Source organism: Pseudonaja textilis, chromosome 5 (genome assembly GCF_049901715.1).
Source record: "Pseudonaja textilis isolate UNSWEBS1 chromosome 5, rPseTex1.2, whole genome shotgun sequence".
Lineage (NCBI taxonomy): Eukaryota > Metazoa > Chordata > Lepidosauria > Squamata > Elapidae > Pseudonaja > Pseudonaja textilis.
Window position 1 is genome coordinate 773049 of NC_141994.1, and position 15437 is coordinate 788485.

General features: G+C 43.7%; 1 protein-coding gene across 1 annotated transcript in view; it reads right to left on the reverse strand.

Moving 5' to 3' along the window:
- The window catches only part of SEMA3D (semaphorin 3D), a 107391-nt gene that overhangs the window by 72404 nt on the left and 19550 nt on the right, over positions 1-15437 (reverse strand). Inside the window, exon 2 of the mRNA XM_026713118.2 lies at positions 6414-6606. Within this exon, the coding sequence (XP_026568903.1) occupies positions 6414-6564 (151 nt within the window). The 5' untranslated portion in view covers positions 6565-6606. The remainder of the gene's footprint in view (positions 1-6413; positions 6607-15437) is intronic.

The window sequence follows — 15437 nt, forward strand, 5'->3', positions numbered from 1 at the left end:
CTGACCTTGGGCTGTGGCTTTGCGCAGGTTCCCTTCTCACAACCCGGCTTATCTTACTTCTGCTGCTGCCAAGCCAAATCACCTGGTTACTCAAGCAGTTAAAAATGGACTAGTTTTAAAAGAAAAAGAAAGAAAAGAAAAAAAGAAGATGGAAATTGTCTACATGCTTAGCTGTTGATCTGAGGCCTGGAAAAGACCCTCCGTTTCCCCTGATCTTAAAATAAAAGTGAAGAATGGAAGTAACTGTGGGTATTTCTCTCGTCACACCAATTTATTAATGACATCAACACTAAGCATTGAGGGAAGGAAGATAGTTTAGACCATAGTATGCATTAAATATACTATTAGTATTAAGTGTGTTAAGCCTGGTGGCTGGGGAATTCTGGGAGAATGTTTTTATTCATTCACTTATGAATTTATTTATTGAGTTTATTTGCCATCCATCTTGTAGCAAATGACCCCGCAGGAGCCGAGATGAAGCCCCACCCGCCTTAAAACCACTGAGATTGAGAAACCCTGATCGAGATTCGCAAAGGCGGGTTAACTATTACAAGAACTTCCCTTTCAATGGGGTGCACGTGGAACGTTTCAAGCGAAGAGGCTGCACGTGGCCAAGCAACATGGATTGGGGAGTCTTCCTTGCTCTCCATCCTTACAACAGCGGAAAGCGCCGTGCAGTTCCAGCTCCAGTTCCGTGCAGGATTGTGGCCCAGTCCAGAGCCAGAGCCCCCGGCTGGGGGTTAATTCTACAGCAAGCAGAGCTTTGCCGATTACTCCACTGGGCCCACCCCCTTCTCTTCCCTTTCAGCCACCTGCAAACTCACTGCAGCAGTGACGGAGAAGTGGGCATTGTCCCCCAAACCTGCTTTTATTGAGGATCCCTCCCCGTTGCAATATGAAGCCGCAAGGCCACCACATCTCTAGCGCCAGGTTTTGCAGAAGTGTTCCTCATCCTAATCACAGGATGTGATCCTTGCATGTAGTATATCGTCTCGTGAAGCTCGGGGTTACTGAAGAGGAAGGCCTATCAATGAAGGAAAGTTGACTTCCCTCCCAATGGAAAGTGGATCCTCCTTTATTGGGAGGGAAAGGCGACTGGGGAAGCAAGAGGTTTGAGGATGGTCTGCTTTCACCTAGTAATCACAGCACTGAGCACCCAGAAAGTAGCACTGAGGATATTGGGGGTAGCAGGATTGCAGCTGCAAACAACTGGAATGGCCTAATGGGTAAAGCATCTGATAAGGACCATGTTCAACTCTGCTCTCAGCCACAGGGAGTTCACTGGGGGACTCTAAGCTAGTCCCAATTTCTCAGGCCAACCTACCTCTCAGAATAAACGAGTAACAGGTTGGGAGGGAACTTGGAGGTCTTCCAGTCCAACCCCCCCTTGCTCAGGCAAGAAACCCAATTGCATGTCAGACAAAGGGCTGCTCCAGTGTTGGAGCACCCACAACTTCTGGAGGCAAGGAGTTCCACTGGTTAATTGTTTGTGAGAACAATCGCAATTCCTCCTTAGTTTCTAGGTTTCTAGGTTGCTTCTCTCCTTGATGAGTTTCCATCCGTTGCTTCTTGACCTGCCTCTGCAGAATTGTTGTTGGGATAAGATGAAGGGAGACTGCATCTAATCTGCCTTGAGCTTCTGGAAGGCAGGAAGGCAGGAGAGAGACCGAACAAATGAAAGACAGAAGCACGTGGATGTTCATGCCATTCTTCCACAAAGCTTCCTGTGGCGATTGGGTAGAGATCCGCTCCAACCACCCAAGCAAAGCAGCTGCGTAGGATGAAGAAAAAGCTCTTCCTTCCCAGATCAGGCCAACTGGTGGCTTTGCTTCCCGGAACTATGGAGAAATTTCCTGGCAATGAGAACAATTAACCAGTGGAACATCTTGCCTCCAGAAGGTGTGGCTGCTCCATCCCTGGAAGCTTTTAAGAAGAGACTCTTAAGAAGAAGGTAGAGGGTCTCCTGTCTGAACAGGAGGTCGGACTAGAAGACCTCCAAGGTCCCTTCCAACTCTGTTCTCCGGCTGCGATTGTTTCTCTGGTCCTTCAGAGTCTTCTGTCCCTCTGCAGCACCTGCCTGCAACGAACCCTGGCCTGACTCCTTGCATGGAATATAGCCCAGGGGTAGGGAAACTTGGCTCTTTCATCCCTGATGGACGTCAACTCCCAGAATTCCCGAGTGAGCCATAAAAGGTTCCCCATCCCTGGCCTCCCGGTTTTTCGGTTGTGGGGGAAATCAATGTTTGACTTGAATGGGACTGTTTAATATACAAATGTATATCAATATACATTTATAATATACAAATAGGCAAGTTTCCGTACCCCTGGCATAGCACATCACATCCGACCCTCAGCGCACGGTGCCAAGGCTGGCTGTGTGGCCATCAGTGCTTGGAAGAAAGCATTGCTTTGTGTGGGTCTACTGTACAGAGAGGACAGAAGAGCTTATTGAAAGACGAGCTCATTCCAACACACAACACAGCCATTCTCAGAGGCGTGTGCCAAGACCCAGAGAGGTCACTTGGGCCCTGCCAGTTGTGCCTCCTCATACACTCCGAGCGTCCCAAGGACCGAAGAGAATGAGCAACGCAAGGCCCAAGCGCCGCCGCTTGGCTTCCCACTGGGCAAAAGAACAAATAAAGCGGAAAATGGTTAAATGCCACCCCATACGGTGCACATAGTCAAATCCAGCCGCTGGCCTTAAGTGGGAAGCCTTTTGCGGATCTGATTCCGTCTTTCTTATCTATCTTAACTGGAAATGTGACAAACAAGCAGGTTTTAATTCATAACAGTCACTTCAATCTCTGCTCCCATCTTTTACAACTCCGTTAGCTTTCTAGCTTCCTTGCCATTCAGCCCTGGGGAAAAATATGCAAAAGTTCATTTGAATGGAAGCTCTGGGGCTGCACTATAAAAGAAGAAATGAAACCTTTTATGCCCCTGGCAAATTTCATTGAAAGCTGCCTGCTGAGGAGACCCTAGAGATCTTTTGAGTTCCTTACAGTGCAATCTTGGGAATTACTGTAATGGATGATTTGCCCCGTATGCCTGCATAATTCATATTCTCTTTCTCTTTCTCTCGTCGGCTTTTTTTAAAAAAGGACAAGCCTGGATTATCTGAAAACGGATGACCTTACAATTCATCAGCTGCCAGAAAAAAAAAAATGGCAGAGATGCTTAAAAGGTACTGTGAGTCAGGATAATTAAATGCAAAGCTTCTATGAATCAATCCAGAAAGGAAGGAGACTTCATCATATTAAGGAAAAGCCAATCTGGAGGGAAATAGTAGAAACAGATCATGATGGAGTGAAGCTTAACATTCGAATGTGACTGCACATTTATCTCTCAGTCTGAAGGGTGCGCTTAAGTCTGGATGGCGTCCAAGAGTCACATTCCAGAAACAAAATTAAAAATTAAGCTTGATTTAATGTAATCTTGAACAAAACATACTCAAAACCGTAGACATGGTGGTAAATTTTAGAAGAAACCCTCCTATTCTACCATCTCTTACAATGCTAGACAACACAGCATCAACAGTAGAGACCAGAGGTGGTTTTCAGCAGGTTCTGACCAGTTCTGGAGAACCAATAGCAGAAATTTTGAATACGTTGGAGAACCGGCAAATAACCCCTCTGACTGGAGATTTTACAGCCTCCTTCCCCTGCCGTGCCCATCAAGCCATGCCCATAAAACCAGAAGTAAAAAAAAAATTGAATCCCACCACTGGTAGAGACCTTCAAATTTCTAGGTTCTATAATATCTCAAGACTTAAAATGGACACCTAATATCAAAAATGTCATCAAAAAAGCATGACTAAGAATGTTCTTCCTGCATCAACTCAGAAAGCTCAGACCACCCAAGGAGCTGCTGATCCAGTTCTACAGAGGAATAATTGAGTCTTTCTTTTGCACCTCTGTAACGGTCTGGTTTGGTTCTGCAACCAAACAAGACAGACGCACATAATTAGAACTGCAGAAAAAAACAACTGCTCCCAACCTGCCTTCCACTGAAGACCTGTTTACTGCACAAGCCAGAAAGAGGGCTGTGAAAGTATCTACAGACCCCTCACATTCTACCCTCAAAACAACGCCATGGAGCACTGCACACAAGCACATTTTCTCCCCAGGCCATCGCTCTGCTTAGCAACTAATTCCCATAGATTGACCTGGGCTTTGAGGCATCCTTTTTGCCTTCCAACATATATAGCCCTCCTGGATTTATTCAACCTCTACCTCCAATGGGGCTCCAAGGTGGCATTTAGAAAGAGCCAATCTGCTCAGGGAAACAGGGCAAATACGTAGGTTGGTCTAAAGTACAGCTAGCTAGTAGCCCAGACCAGGGTATATTTTGCTGTAATTGGACTTTTGACTAATCAGCTGGATTGAAAGTTGCTACTGGCTGCTGCCATCTTGTCACAGAATCCAACTTGCCATCGTGTTTGCTATTTCTCGGTTCTCCCTTTCAGTAGGATGGGAAACTCTATGCATCCTATCATATCATACAAGTCGCTGCCTGGCCATCCTTGCCATGATGTGCAGGAAAGCTGTGGGTCAAGTGTAGCCAGACATTCCTGGTGAAAGGAAGCAAAGCCTTGGAGAGGAGAAGGAGAGCAGCCGTCCTTCTAGGTTTAAGCTAGCTGTCCTGCTGTCTCCACCACCTCCCTTTCTTTCTCCTTCCAAGCCATGTCCTATCTCATCTCCTGGGACCCAGCCAAGTCCACTGGAGAACGACGGGGCGTATCTCGTGGAGAAATATTTGTTTCCCCTTCCCTCCCTCCCGCTTCCAACGGAGACCCTCTCGCAATTCCAAAAAAATGAAACTCGGGCAAGTTCATAACTGTTTACACTGTCACGAAACCGAGAGGGGTCAGTTCTCCAAGGTTATTCTTAGTTCAGCTGCTGCATAGGCCACTGATGTCACTGAGGGAAGGCTGGGCTGCAGGACGGTGGAAGGGATAATTAACAGAGAGGAAACGCAGAAGACAGAAACACGGCCATCCATATTTAGCATCTAAAATTGGGAGAAAAAGCATCAGAAAAAAGTACTTATTATCCACTTAGGCTGAGTCCCTCTGGCATCGGTTCTCCAAGCTTGCAGCTGGGAGTTTCCTTCCAGCCTCTGGGAGTTTCCGTGTTGGTGGGGAGATGTTTCATCAAAGCTTTTGACTTCCTTCAGAACAATTGCAATGTCTCAACCAGGGGGAAAATGCCAATTGTTCTTTGACTAGGAAGGCTGCAGATTCACCCCACCAAAAAACCCAGCTAGGGGCAAACATGTTGGCTGAAAACTGGAAAATGCTTTCTTAATTCAGCCACGGACTTCACCAGAGAATTCAGGAGTGCATCAGGCCTGCATCCCATTCTCAAAAGAAAGCCACTATTTTAAAGTCTCTTTGTTCAGTGCCAAAAGCAGAAAGGGACTTAAAGAATTTGCCATCCACAAGGGAGGATCTCCTATCGTTTCGTATGTTTGCGGCTTTTATGTTAAACCATTTTATGCACCTTTCTAAGCTACCATCTTAGCAGTGTTGATTTTTAATGGCATTTTATTGTGACATTATCAGGGAAGGACTCCTAAAACCAGTTTCACAAACCTTTAACTCTATTGCCAGACATTTCTACTCAACCTAAACAAAACAAAACCAAATAAAGATTTGTGTTGAAAAGTGTTGTTTGGTCAAGTAAATTCCATTTTCAGAAGGTCTGGTGACAATTGTGTTGCACACTTTTATTTAATAAGATAAATTACCTTGTACATATCCTGAAAAATATAATAAGAAAGTCACTGCCAGGACAAACACCACAATTCCCAACCATGCTGGATCTAACAGCCCTTGTTCTATGCAACATTTTACTCAATGAAACTTTGGTGGTTGACCAGCACAAAATATATAAAAAGACCATTTATACAGCTTTAAATAAATTTATTAGAAAATGTGGGGACACCTGGCCATAGAATTGCCAAGAGCTGGACACAACTGAATGGATAACTTCACCATCAAATAAATCTGTAAGTGTAAAATTGGTAAATTAATACAGATTGATTGAAGTAACCTAATTTAAAATAACCAGCCTTATCCAGATTCAGGACAAGAAGCAACGGATGGAAACTGGTTAAGCAGAGAAGCAACCTAGAACGAAGGAGAAACTTCTGGACAGGGAGGACAACCGACCAGTGGGACAGAGGTTGCCACCAGATGTTGTGGCTGCTCCATCACTGGAGGCTTTTAAGAAGAGAAAATGGACAACCGTTTGCCTGAAATTGTAAAGGGCCTCCTGACTGTGCAGGAGATTGGACTAGATGACCTCCAAGGTCCCTCCCAATTCTTGTTATTTCTGTTCTGTTAAATAAACATGCATTACATTGAAGAGCCTAAGAAGAGTAAACAGAGGGCGTTAAAAAAGAACTCCTACCTTTGTAAGACAGTTTAAGTCTTGGCACATGGTGCTTTGAGGTCCCCTCAGCCGAGAAGAGCAGAATCCCCCCCAGTAGAAGTAGACATAGAAGTTGTGGCTTGGAAATGCCCGCCCTGTTCATGCCTTCACAATTTTGCCTTCTGTTCATATTGCAGAAAACTTGTCTTCTCTTAGTTAACCCAACAGAGGTCTGTAAAGAGAAATAAAAGATCATCTTTTAGCAAACAGAGCTTGGAAAACGCTTTGGCAGAAGAATAAATTGTTTGAGGGCTACGCATTATATTTTAAAAGCTCAAAATACTTAAGACGACCACAAATCAGTGATACCCCCACCCCTCATCAGGGATAAATAAATACAGTGGTCTGAGATAAATTGATCCTATTTGCACCAGGTGTAATCACATTTTCAGAGACCCTGAAAAAGCAACTTACAACCCTGGCTCCAAAGTTCAGACGGCTGGAATAGTCATCTTCTCAGGATGCACTAACTCCCAAAATGAAGTTCAATTCCAAATTGGACACTTCATCAAATATATCCGTTTCCAGTTGACTGATCTGGACCTACACAGTTCAACTATACGGAAGAAATTGGGGTCTTATGTTTTATGATTACAATTAGTTGTCGCTGGTAAACGACAGGGGTGTTCTGTTTGTCAAAACTTAATGTAAATTAGTAGAAGTCTAAAAGACTGCTAATTTTTCCCAAAGGAAGAGGTACTGCGGATGTCTGAAATGCTTTTAAAGGAAGTGTGTGCATTTGTGTGCATCCTTGAAGAAACATATCTTCTTCTTCAGAGCATATCAAATTTGGCAAATATTAAATTAGGAATCAAATCTTTGAATTTTGGAAAATATTTTTGCCTCCTTGTGCTGCTCAAGTTATTTCTGGGGTAATTCCTGTGAAAAAGCCATGTCAGTTGAGATGTATCTGAGCAAGAAACGTGCCCCATTTCAGGAGAAACAGATAGAGAGGCCAGGGAATTGAGATAAATGGAAAACAGCTTAAGGAGTTTTGATTATTTTCTGCTCAATTAGCATGGAAGTCAGAGAAAGTGAGATATGATAGGGACTGGTGATGGATATAAAGCACAAGGAGGGTTGAAGGACCCCGAACATCTGGTATTTCCCAAGCAAGCTGTGACATCCTGCAGGCTTCACCAGAAATTCTTTTTTCAGATTCAGGCTTCTTGGAAGGAGAACTCAAAAAGAGCTTTGAACCCCGGAACAGCCCTTTTCTCGAGATGTTCTTTCGCCAGGAAGCCAAAACGGTTGAAGAGTCTGTGGCCCCGTCCCTTCTCTCCCTCTCCCTCTCTCATTCTCTCTTTCTCCCTCTGATTTCCATAAGTTGGCACCTAGGCCTCCCAGGAGGACGGGATTCTCATAAAATAAGACCTCAGCTCTTCAAAAGCGCATTCACTTTCAGATCCATTTAAGTACCATTTCAGACCTTCTTGGATAAGTCCATGGAAGTTAGAGACAGTAGGCCAGGATTAGCACCCCACTCCATCTTCAACCCACTGTCAATGACTCACAAGCTCAGACAAACCCTCCGAGTAGGACTTTTTTGGGGGTGGGTGGGTAAAGAGAGCTTCCAGTCAGACTTGATTCCTAGTGACACACCCGATGGCATGAGACTTCCGTGTTCTCCTCTGAGACCTTGTGAGAATTTAGGGGTCCAGACCCAAGTTCCCGAAGATTTCAGCCACCTCACGTGACAGTTCATGATGTCTCGTCCATGAAAATAGCTGACAGTGACACTTATTGGCCCAGAGAGAGGAAAAAACATTTTCCCCTCCCTGACATTGCTACTTTTTCCAAATCCACTTTAAGATACGTAAAGGAAAGAGAGAGGTTCACTGCACTGATTGAATAAGGGAAGAAAGGTGGGATAATAATCTAAGAAATAAACACATACGATGAAGGTGGTATAGGTGTTCTTCTGACAACTTCTTCCCCTGATATTAAGTCGGGGGATCTAGTTCCCACAGAGAGAAGCACCGTGAGCAGAATGCCTCCCTGTTACTGTATCCTTACCAGTCAGGTAATTTCCCTGCCTTCCCCAAAGGGCTTTCTATTTTCCCCTATAATACTTGCAGTCAGACTGACTTCGGAGAGTTCAGCCAGGACTCTGACTCCACAAGGGCCCGGCCGGCTGCCCTTCCCCGGAGGGCCTGCTGCCTCATGCGGATGGAATTTATGATTTTCCAGGCGTGGCTCTTGAGCCTCTGCTGAGAAAACCTGGTGCCTTTTAACCTGAGACCTCAAATCCAAATATTTGATGTACCCCTAGAACTCTCCTGAAGGTAAACTCTGCGACCCAAATTCTCAGGGTTTGGAATGTCGGCCCTTCTCCTGCCCCCCCCCCCCTTTCGATTTGCAAATATCTGGAATTTGAGCATATGTCTTGACAACTTTCTGAAAAGGAAGCCCTGGGCTTATTTAACAGTAGCCAGACATCCTGCATGACTCAGATATAAACCCTCCACCTTAATATGCCTGTTTCAGATCGCAGATTTACAGTAAACTGGCACTCCACGTTTCCTGGGTCTTTTGTTTATCTGAATCGAATAGATCTTTTTTTCTAATGCAATTTGCAATTACAGCCGGTTATAATAACTTCTAAATCTAGATCTGGAAAAAGGGTGACCGAAAGGAAGGAATCATGTCAAAGTAGCACACAGAATTCAAAGAATGTCGTTTTCAAAATGCAGCTACCTTCCAAGCAAATGAACCGAATGTTTTGTTAGTGTAAATAATGTACAACTAAATCACCGTAAAATATCACCACAGAACTTCTATCCAAGCAAAACTTTTAAATAAAGTTGACAGAAAATTAAATACTTTGACAACTTCAAAGTAATGCAAGCCAAGCAACGTGTAGAAGCAGGTAAATCTACAGAGTGCATTTCATTTGTAGGTTAGTGCCTTCTATATAAGTCAGTTTTAATGCGCTTTGATTTCCAAATATTCATATAAAACGGTGGAAAGAAACCAATATTGGAAGCTGGTATACTTTATTCACGAATAAGTTACATTATGTCAAATGGAAAATTGTTTATTTCAAAGTTTTCGAACTGTGACATGTTATATGAATCAACATTCACCACAGTTGCAAAATCCAAACATGAAAAGTTTGGAAAATAGAGAAACTACCCAAACAGAGATTTTCAAACTTTCCCCCTTCAAGAAATTCCTTCTACTAGACAATGTTGATGAGAAAATGCCCGCCAGCCTGGCTGGCATTTTTTTAATGTATTAAAAGTTCTGTACAATTCCCCCAAATCCAGTAGATTTTAGTCACTGATAAGCCAACAACGAACCGTTCCATTATAGGAGGGACTGCAGGGAAATTGGTCCCTTATCTTACATGCCGAAGCCAGCTAGACTTCAACGTTGCTCACAACACAAAACAGGCAATTTTTCAGCGTTGAAATCCTGTATTTTCTCAAAATCACCTAGATTGGAAGCTACAGGAAGCGAGGCTATGAAAAACCCAGAAGTTGACTTTGTTCCATGGTGTCTTGACATACAATGCTCACACAAACTGATTGATTACAAAAGCTAATGCCCCCTTTTTATTCCTCCTTCTTGGCATCTGGTCCCAAAAATCAGGAATTGGGGACGTTCTCCAATCTTCCATAATTGGTTTGTTCAGCCACGTTTTTACACGAATTAAGAGCACTATAGAATGCCTCTGTGCTCATGGAGAACATTTCCAAACTCAATTGGGAGAATTACTGTTGGAGTGGGAAAGAGGATGCTGAGATTCCATTAGATTTGGACCCTCTCTATGGCTTCATTTTGAAGAAACTAGCTCATACTCTAAGCCTAAACTGGTTTTAAGAGATCTAGATATAAAATGACATCTTATTTCCATGTTAGACTTGCCCTTTCCATTAATCAAACTTATCTTCAAAGATGCTCTATTTATTTTTCTGCAGGATTCTCAGGTTCCATATATTATGTTCTGTGGTAATCACTGATGGTCGCATTCAGCTCCCTTGTGGCTGTTATTATTTGTGGTAATTGATTCAATAGCAGTGCAACATAATCATTTCACAATGGATAGAAAGTTCAGGTGTTATTTGGCCATTTTTTCTTATTAATTTTGGCTTGGCTACCATCTTCCAAACAGAAGACTGCAATTCTGGAAATGAGACAGCAAAAGCAATTAGAACGGTTGGGGAAAGTTTCTGATTATAGTTTCAATAATCTGGTTGTTTTAGTGCAGGAGGAAAAAGATAAAACATGCTCATTACAGAGGTATATAGAGGCTTTTTAAATGATAGACTCCACTCGAATTAATGATGGAATTAATAGAATTAATGCTGTCTTCTTAAACTGGTGTCCTCCCAGTTTGGATTCCATTTCAAGAATTCCCAGTTAGCAATGCATCCATTCTGGTAGAGGCGACTTGGGAAAGCTAATATAGCTAGCAGAAATGACACAAGGAGAGGTAATGAATAATGAATAAATATTATTGAATAATCTAATAAATGTGGGTCCTTATTTTTATTTTGGCAAATTGTTCCAATAGAAGAGAATCTTTGTAGCTCAGGGTTGATATGAGGGGTCCTTGGTACTCTCTGAGCTTGGTTGCTTCCTTGCAGACGTTTCTTGACCCAACTAGGTAACATCTTCAGTGACAGGAGGGAGTAGAGTTAAAAAGAGTGCAATGAAATGTCTGCAAGACGACAACCAAGCTCAGAGAGCACCAAGGACCCACCATTTTGTTTCTCATCAACAGGATCCACTGGGTGGCAAAGCACATTTCCTCTAGCAACATCTCAAAAATAAACAGCCTAATCCACAGCCACTTTGTAGCAAGGTTGATTGCTTCATTACCTGTAGATATGCATGTGAATCTCCGGAAATAAATGCTCCTATTTCAAGGAAATGGGGAAATTACTCTTTGAATTTGGAGGGTAGACTCCGTACATTTGGCAAGCGTTTCATACCTCATGCGGCCGCAGACCTATTCAAATCTGGAATGTACCAGTAGGCTCTGTTTCTTAATATCATGCATGAGGTGCATGAGCCAAGATTTGTTCCTTGGAACAAACAGAAATCAAACAGAGCCATTCTCTCTCGGCCAAGTATGGAAGCCTATCAGTAAATCCTTTCCATGTTTTTGCCTGGGATTTTAACCAGGGAAGGCGATTGACAAATATCCACATACTGTGCATCTTGACTGATGGCCTCTTCGTGGAAGATCACAGTATAGGTTTCCTCATTTAGTGAATGCCTTATTTAGTGGCCATGTGCAGTTACAATGGTGATGAAAGAGTAATTTCATCCTCGCATATACAACCTTTGCGGAACTGCAGAGCAAAAGAAAGCTGAAGTGAGATCACGAGCACAGTCGTAGCTTCACTTGGTGACTGCTTCGCTTAAAGACCAAGTTGCCTGTCCCAATTGTAGTCACCAAGCGAGAAGAACCCGTAATCCCTCTTTTGTCAAGGTCAGCTTGGAGAAACTGCATGCACGTTAGGTTGCGATATTACAGAAAGTACCCCCCCAAAAAAAAACCTCTGTGAAGAGAAAACAACAACAACGTTGGAAGAGAAACGCAATATTAAACCAGTTTTCTTCCACAGAGTTTTTGTTCAGGTTATTAATAAACACCCAGCAAATAAGCCTCAATATCTCTGCAAGTATTGGGAAGAACCTCTTAGGCCCATCTGTGTTTTTCTGGAACCTGGGCCAAATTCCTCCCGTGATAACTTTGTTTTTGTCCTGACTTGGCGAGGGGCCATAGGGAAATGGGTCCCTGCCTTCCAGGCTCCTGCAGGGAGCGAGGCAGAATGCTCCTCTTCTGCGAGCAAACATTTCCCCTTATCTTCAGACTCTCCTTGGGTGGAAGGGGCTGTTATCTGACACGTTCTTGGGGGAAACTTGTTCCTGGCTAAGGCTGCGGAGATGCTAAATGTCCTTCGCACGAGGAAACTCCCCGGGGAAGACACACAACCGCACGGCCAAGTCTCACAAAGACAAGGGCCAGCCACGTGGAAGAGAGCGAGAGAGCCACCAGGCCTTCGGGCTTTGAAGTCATCATTGAGGCCTTTGCATGCCTGTCCTTTTTAAAAAGACGGGACCAACTTGGCTTTTAAGCCTTCCTCGTCCCGGCCCCTCTTTCAAGGACCCTCTTTGCCCCGAGAGGAGGGGGTTCTAGTTCCCATACCGGCCCTCTTTGCTTCAGGCAAATGCCCGGCTCTTTTCCCTCCTTCTCCTCTCTTTTTTCTTAGGGCTTGAAAGGAAGAAAAAACTCTGGGTGCTCCGTCACTGGAGGTTTTCAAGGAGAGGCTGGGCAGCCATTTGTCTGAAAGGGCATACGGCCTCCTGCTTGAGCAGGGGGTGAGACTAGAAGACCTCCGGGGTCCCTTCCAGTTCCGTTACTCTGTTATCCGATTCTTTTGTTCACACTTTACTGCAAAAAACCTGGGTTCATACTTTTCCAACTGCTTGAACTTAAACGACGTAATCCTTCAGTGTCCACAGTCCTGGCATTCCTCAATAACGGTGCAGGACAAATAGAGGGTTAAAAATGTTGGCAGTAAAAGAAATGATTCGTGTGGATTTTGTGTGTGTTTTTCAAAAATAAAAACCCTTGACTGAAGAGAATATTGTGGCACAATTGGACTTTTTGGGAGGGGAAACAATCAAATTATCGACAGCCCAGCCTTGAAGATTTAAGCCTCTCCAAGCACCAAAGAACTCCGAAGATCTCCTTCCAGGAATAAATAAGTATGTGGCATTTCACTTCCCACTTTCCATAACTGGGATCCAAAAGCTACGCTGATCAAAGGATATTTAAACGGATTGCCTTCGCACTCTCTGGCTTTTTCGATCACACGTTCGCACTCTGAATTCCATCTCGCCAAGCAACACCCCAGAATCCCGAAATAGTTTCATGCAGCTGGAGCGATTGTGGCATTGTTAGATATGAAACAAAATCAAAGGGTCCCAAGCAGAATAAAAAGTGAAATGGAAAATAAAGTTGGCTTTCTATCCTCTGGGACAGTCTTGTTTCCTTTCTGTCGGTGCTTTTTACAGATGGGAAATTTGAGAAATGCAACCCTTCACCTGCACACGCAAATACACTGAATCAGAAGCGAATCAGCTCCAACGGAATATATGTAGCTTTCTTTGGTCTTTCTTTTCTCTGAAGCCTCATAGAAACGTAAGAAAATATTTGTCTGAGCTGACAACAGGAGAAAAAGAGAAACAGGAAAGACCTGAAATGTAAGACATCCCTATTGCTTTATCTGTCTCCCATCGATCACCCCAATATGGAGGGGAACCGCTCTGCTCTGCTAGATCAATTAAAACTCAACTTACATAGGCAAGGAAGCATAGCAGGCATAAATCCCAGTAGAACTGGGAAGCCACTTATGGCAGTAGAGCATACGTTACTGAAATTCAAGAAAAACAGGACTATAACAAGCCAAGGGCCTATGTACTCTACTCCGAGTAGCAAGGTAGGAATAATCCTCACGAAACCTCTTCTCTCTGTTGGAAATGTAACTGGTGGCATGCTGCTTCCCAAGCCAAAACGATGTAGCCAGAAGAGATGCCACCACCGATAGACCAATTTTGAAGAATTTAGTTGTCTTTTAAGGCCAATTAAGCCAGCGGCCATTTTAATTTTCTGCGGATGCTTCCACATTTTAAGAACAGATAAATTGTGTGCCGATACCTTCTGGAAACAAATTGAGGAGAGGAGCAACCTAGAACCAAGGAGAAATTTCCTGACAGTGATAAAAATTAATCAGTGGAACAGAAGTTGCCTCCAGAGGTTGTGGCTGCTCCATCCCTGGAGGCTTTTAAGAAGAGACTGGACATCCATTTGTCTGGAATGGCCGAGGGTTTCCTGCTTGGACAGGGGGGTGGAGTAGAAGACCTCCAAGGTCCCTTCCAACTCTGCTATTCTGTTTTGTTTTGTTGTTCTTGTTTAGTTCCTATTCTTGCCTATAGCCTACCATCCAGGTACTAGCCTGGTCCAATCTCCTTACCTTTTAATGATCAATAAAATTGGATTAGGTATCCAAAAAAGGAGAAATAATGATAATTGTAATATTGGCAGAAGAGATACCAATTAGGGAAAGGGGGAGGAATATAACTGACAGCCACAAGCACCCCTTCAGAAAGCCTCCAAAGATTTCCCCACGTCTCCAGTTTTGTTTCATTGTGCGGAAAGGTCACCCCAAGGCTAAAACCCTGTTGAGGACTATCATTCCACCTAATGAGTCCTCGCAACCTCAGGATGTGGTGACAGGTCTTCAAACACAGCTCAACTGGCAGGTGGCCCCCTGCCAACGAAGGCCCTTCGGCTGACCTTTCATCTCCACGTTTCATCAACCCAGGTGACAACTGCTCAAGATGGAGCCCATCATTTGAGGCGATTTGGACAAAGCCACCGGGTCCAAAGCGAATCAAGAAGGAAACTGGCGCAGGCCAATCTTTCTGTGGTTTGAGATGTGATAAACTGATTATTTTTTTAACCTTTCACTTCTAGGCTCCCATTTATCATGCCTTTAAACTTTAAAAGTTTTTAAAAGAGGGCCTCCAGGAATTTAGGCTGGTGCAGGGAAGCACTGTTACTGTCCAGCTTTTATTTATGATGGCATCAGGAGGACGGAGTTACGCCTCTCGCTCTCTTGCACTCTGGAAAAATCTTCATCCTCTCTTCCCATGGCCTGTCCAGGAAATCCCTCTGCACAGAAGGTCAGAAACACACACCGGTTTTCTTCTTCTTCTTTCCTTCCCTGTCATATCTCAAAATACTCGCACGTATAGCCTTCCCTCTGCTACAAACGTCATACTCTCAAAAGTGCATGAATTCTAACTGGAATCAAACCTGGAACCATCACTTATTGACTAATGATCAATGTAGGAAATATTCAGTCTTGAGGAACATCCCCCAAATTTCCTTTGAAGTCTTGTGATTTAAAAAAAATCCCATTTTTTTTCTATCCCAATGGTAGCCATTTTCATAGACCCTGCTGCCTACAAACTGATTTC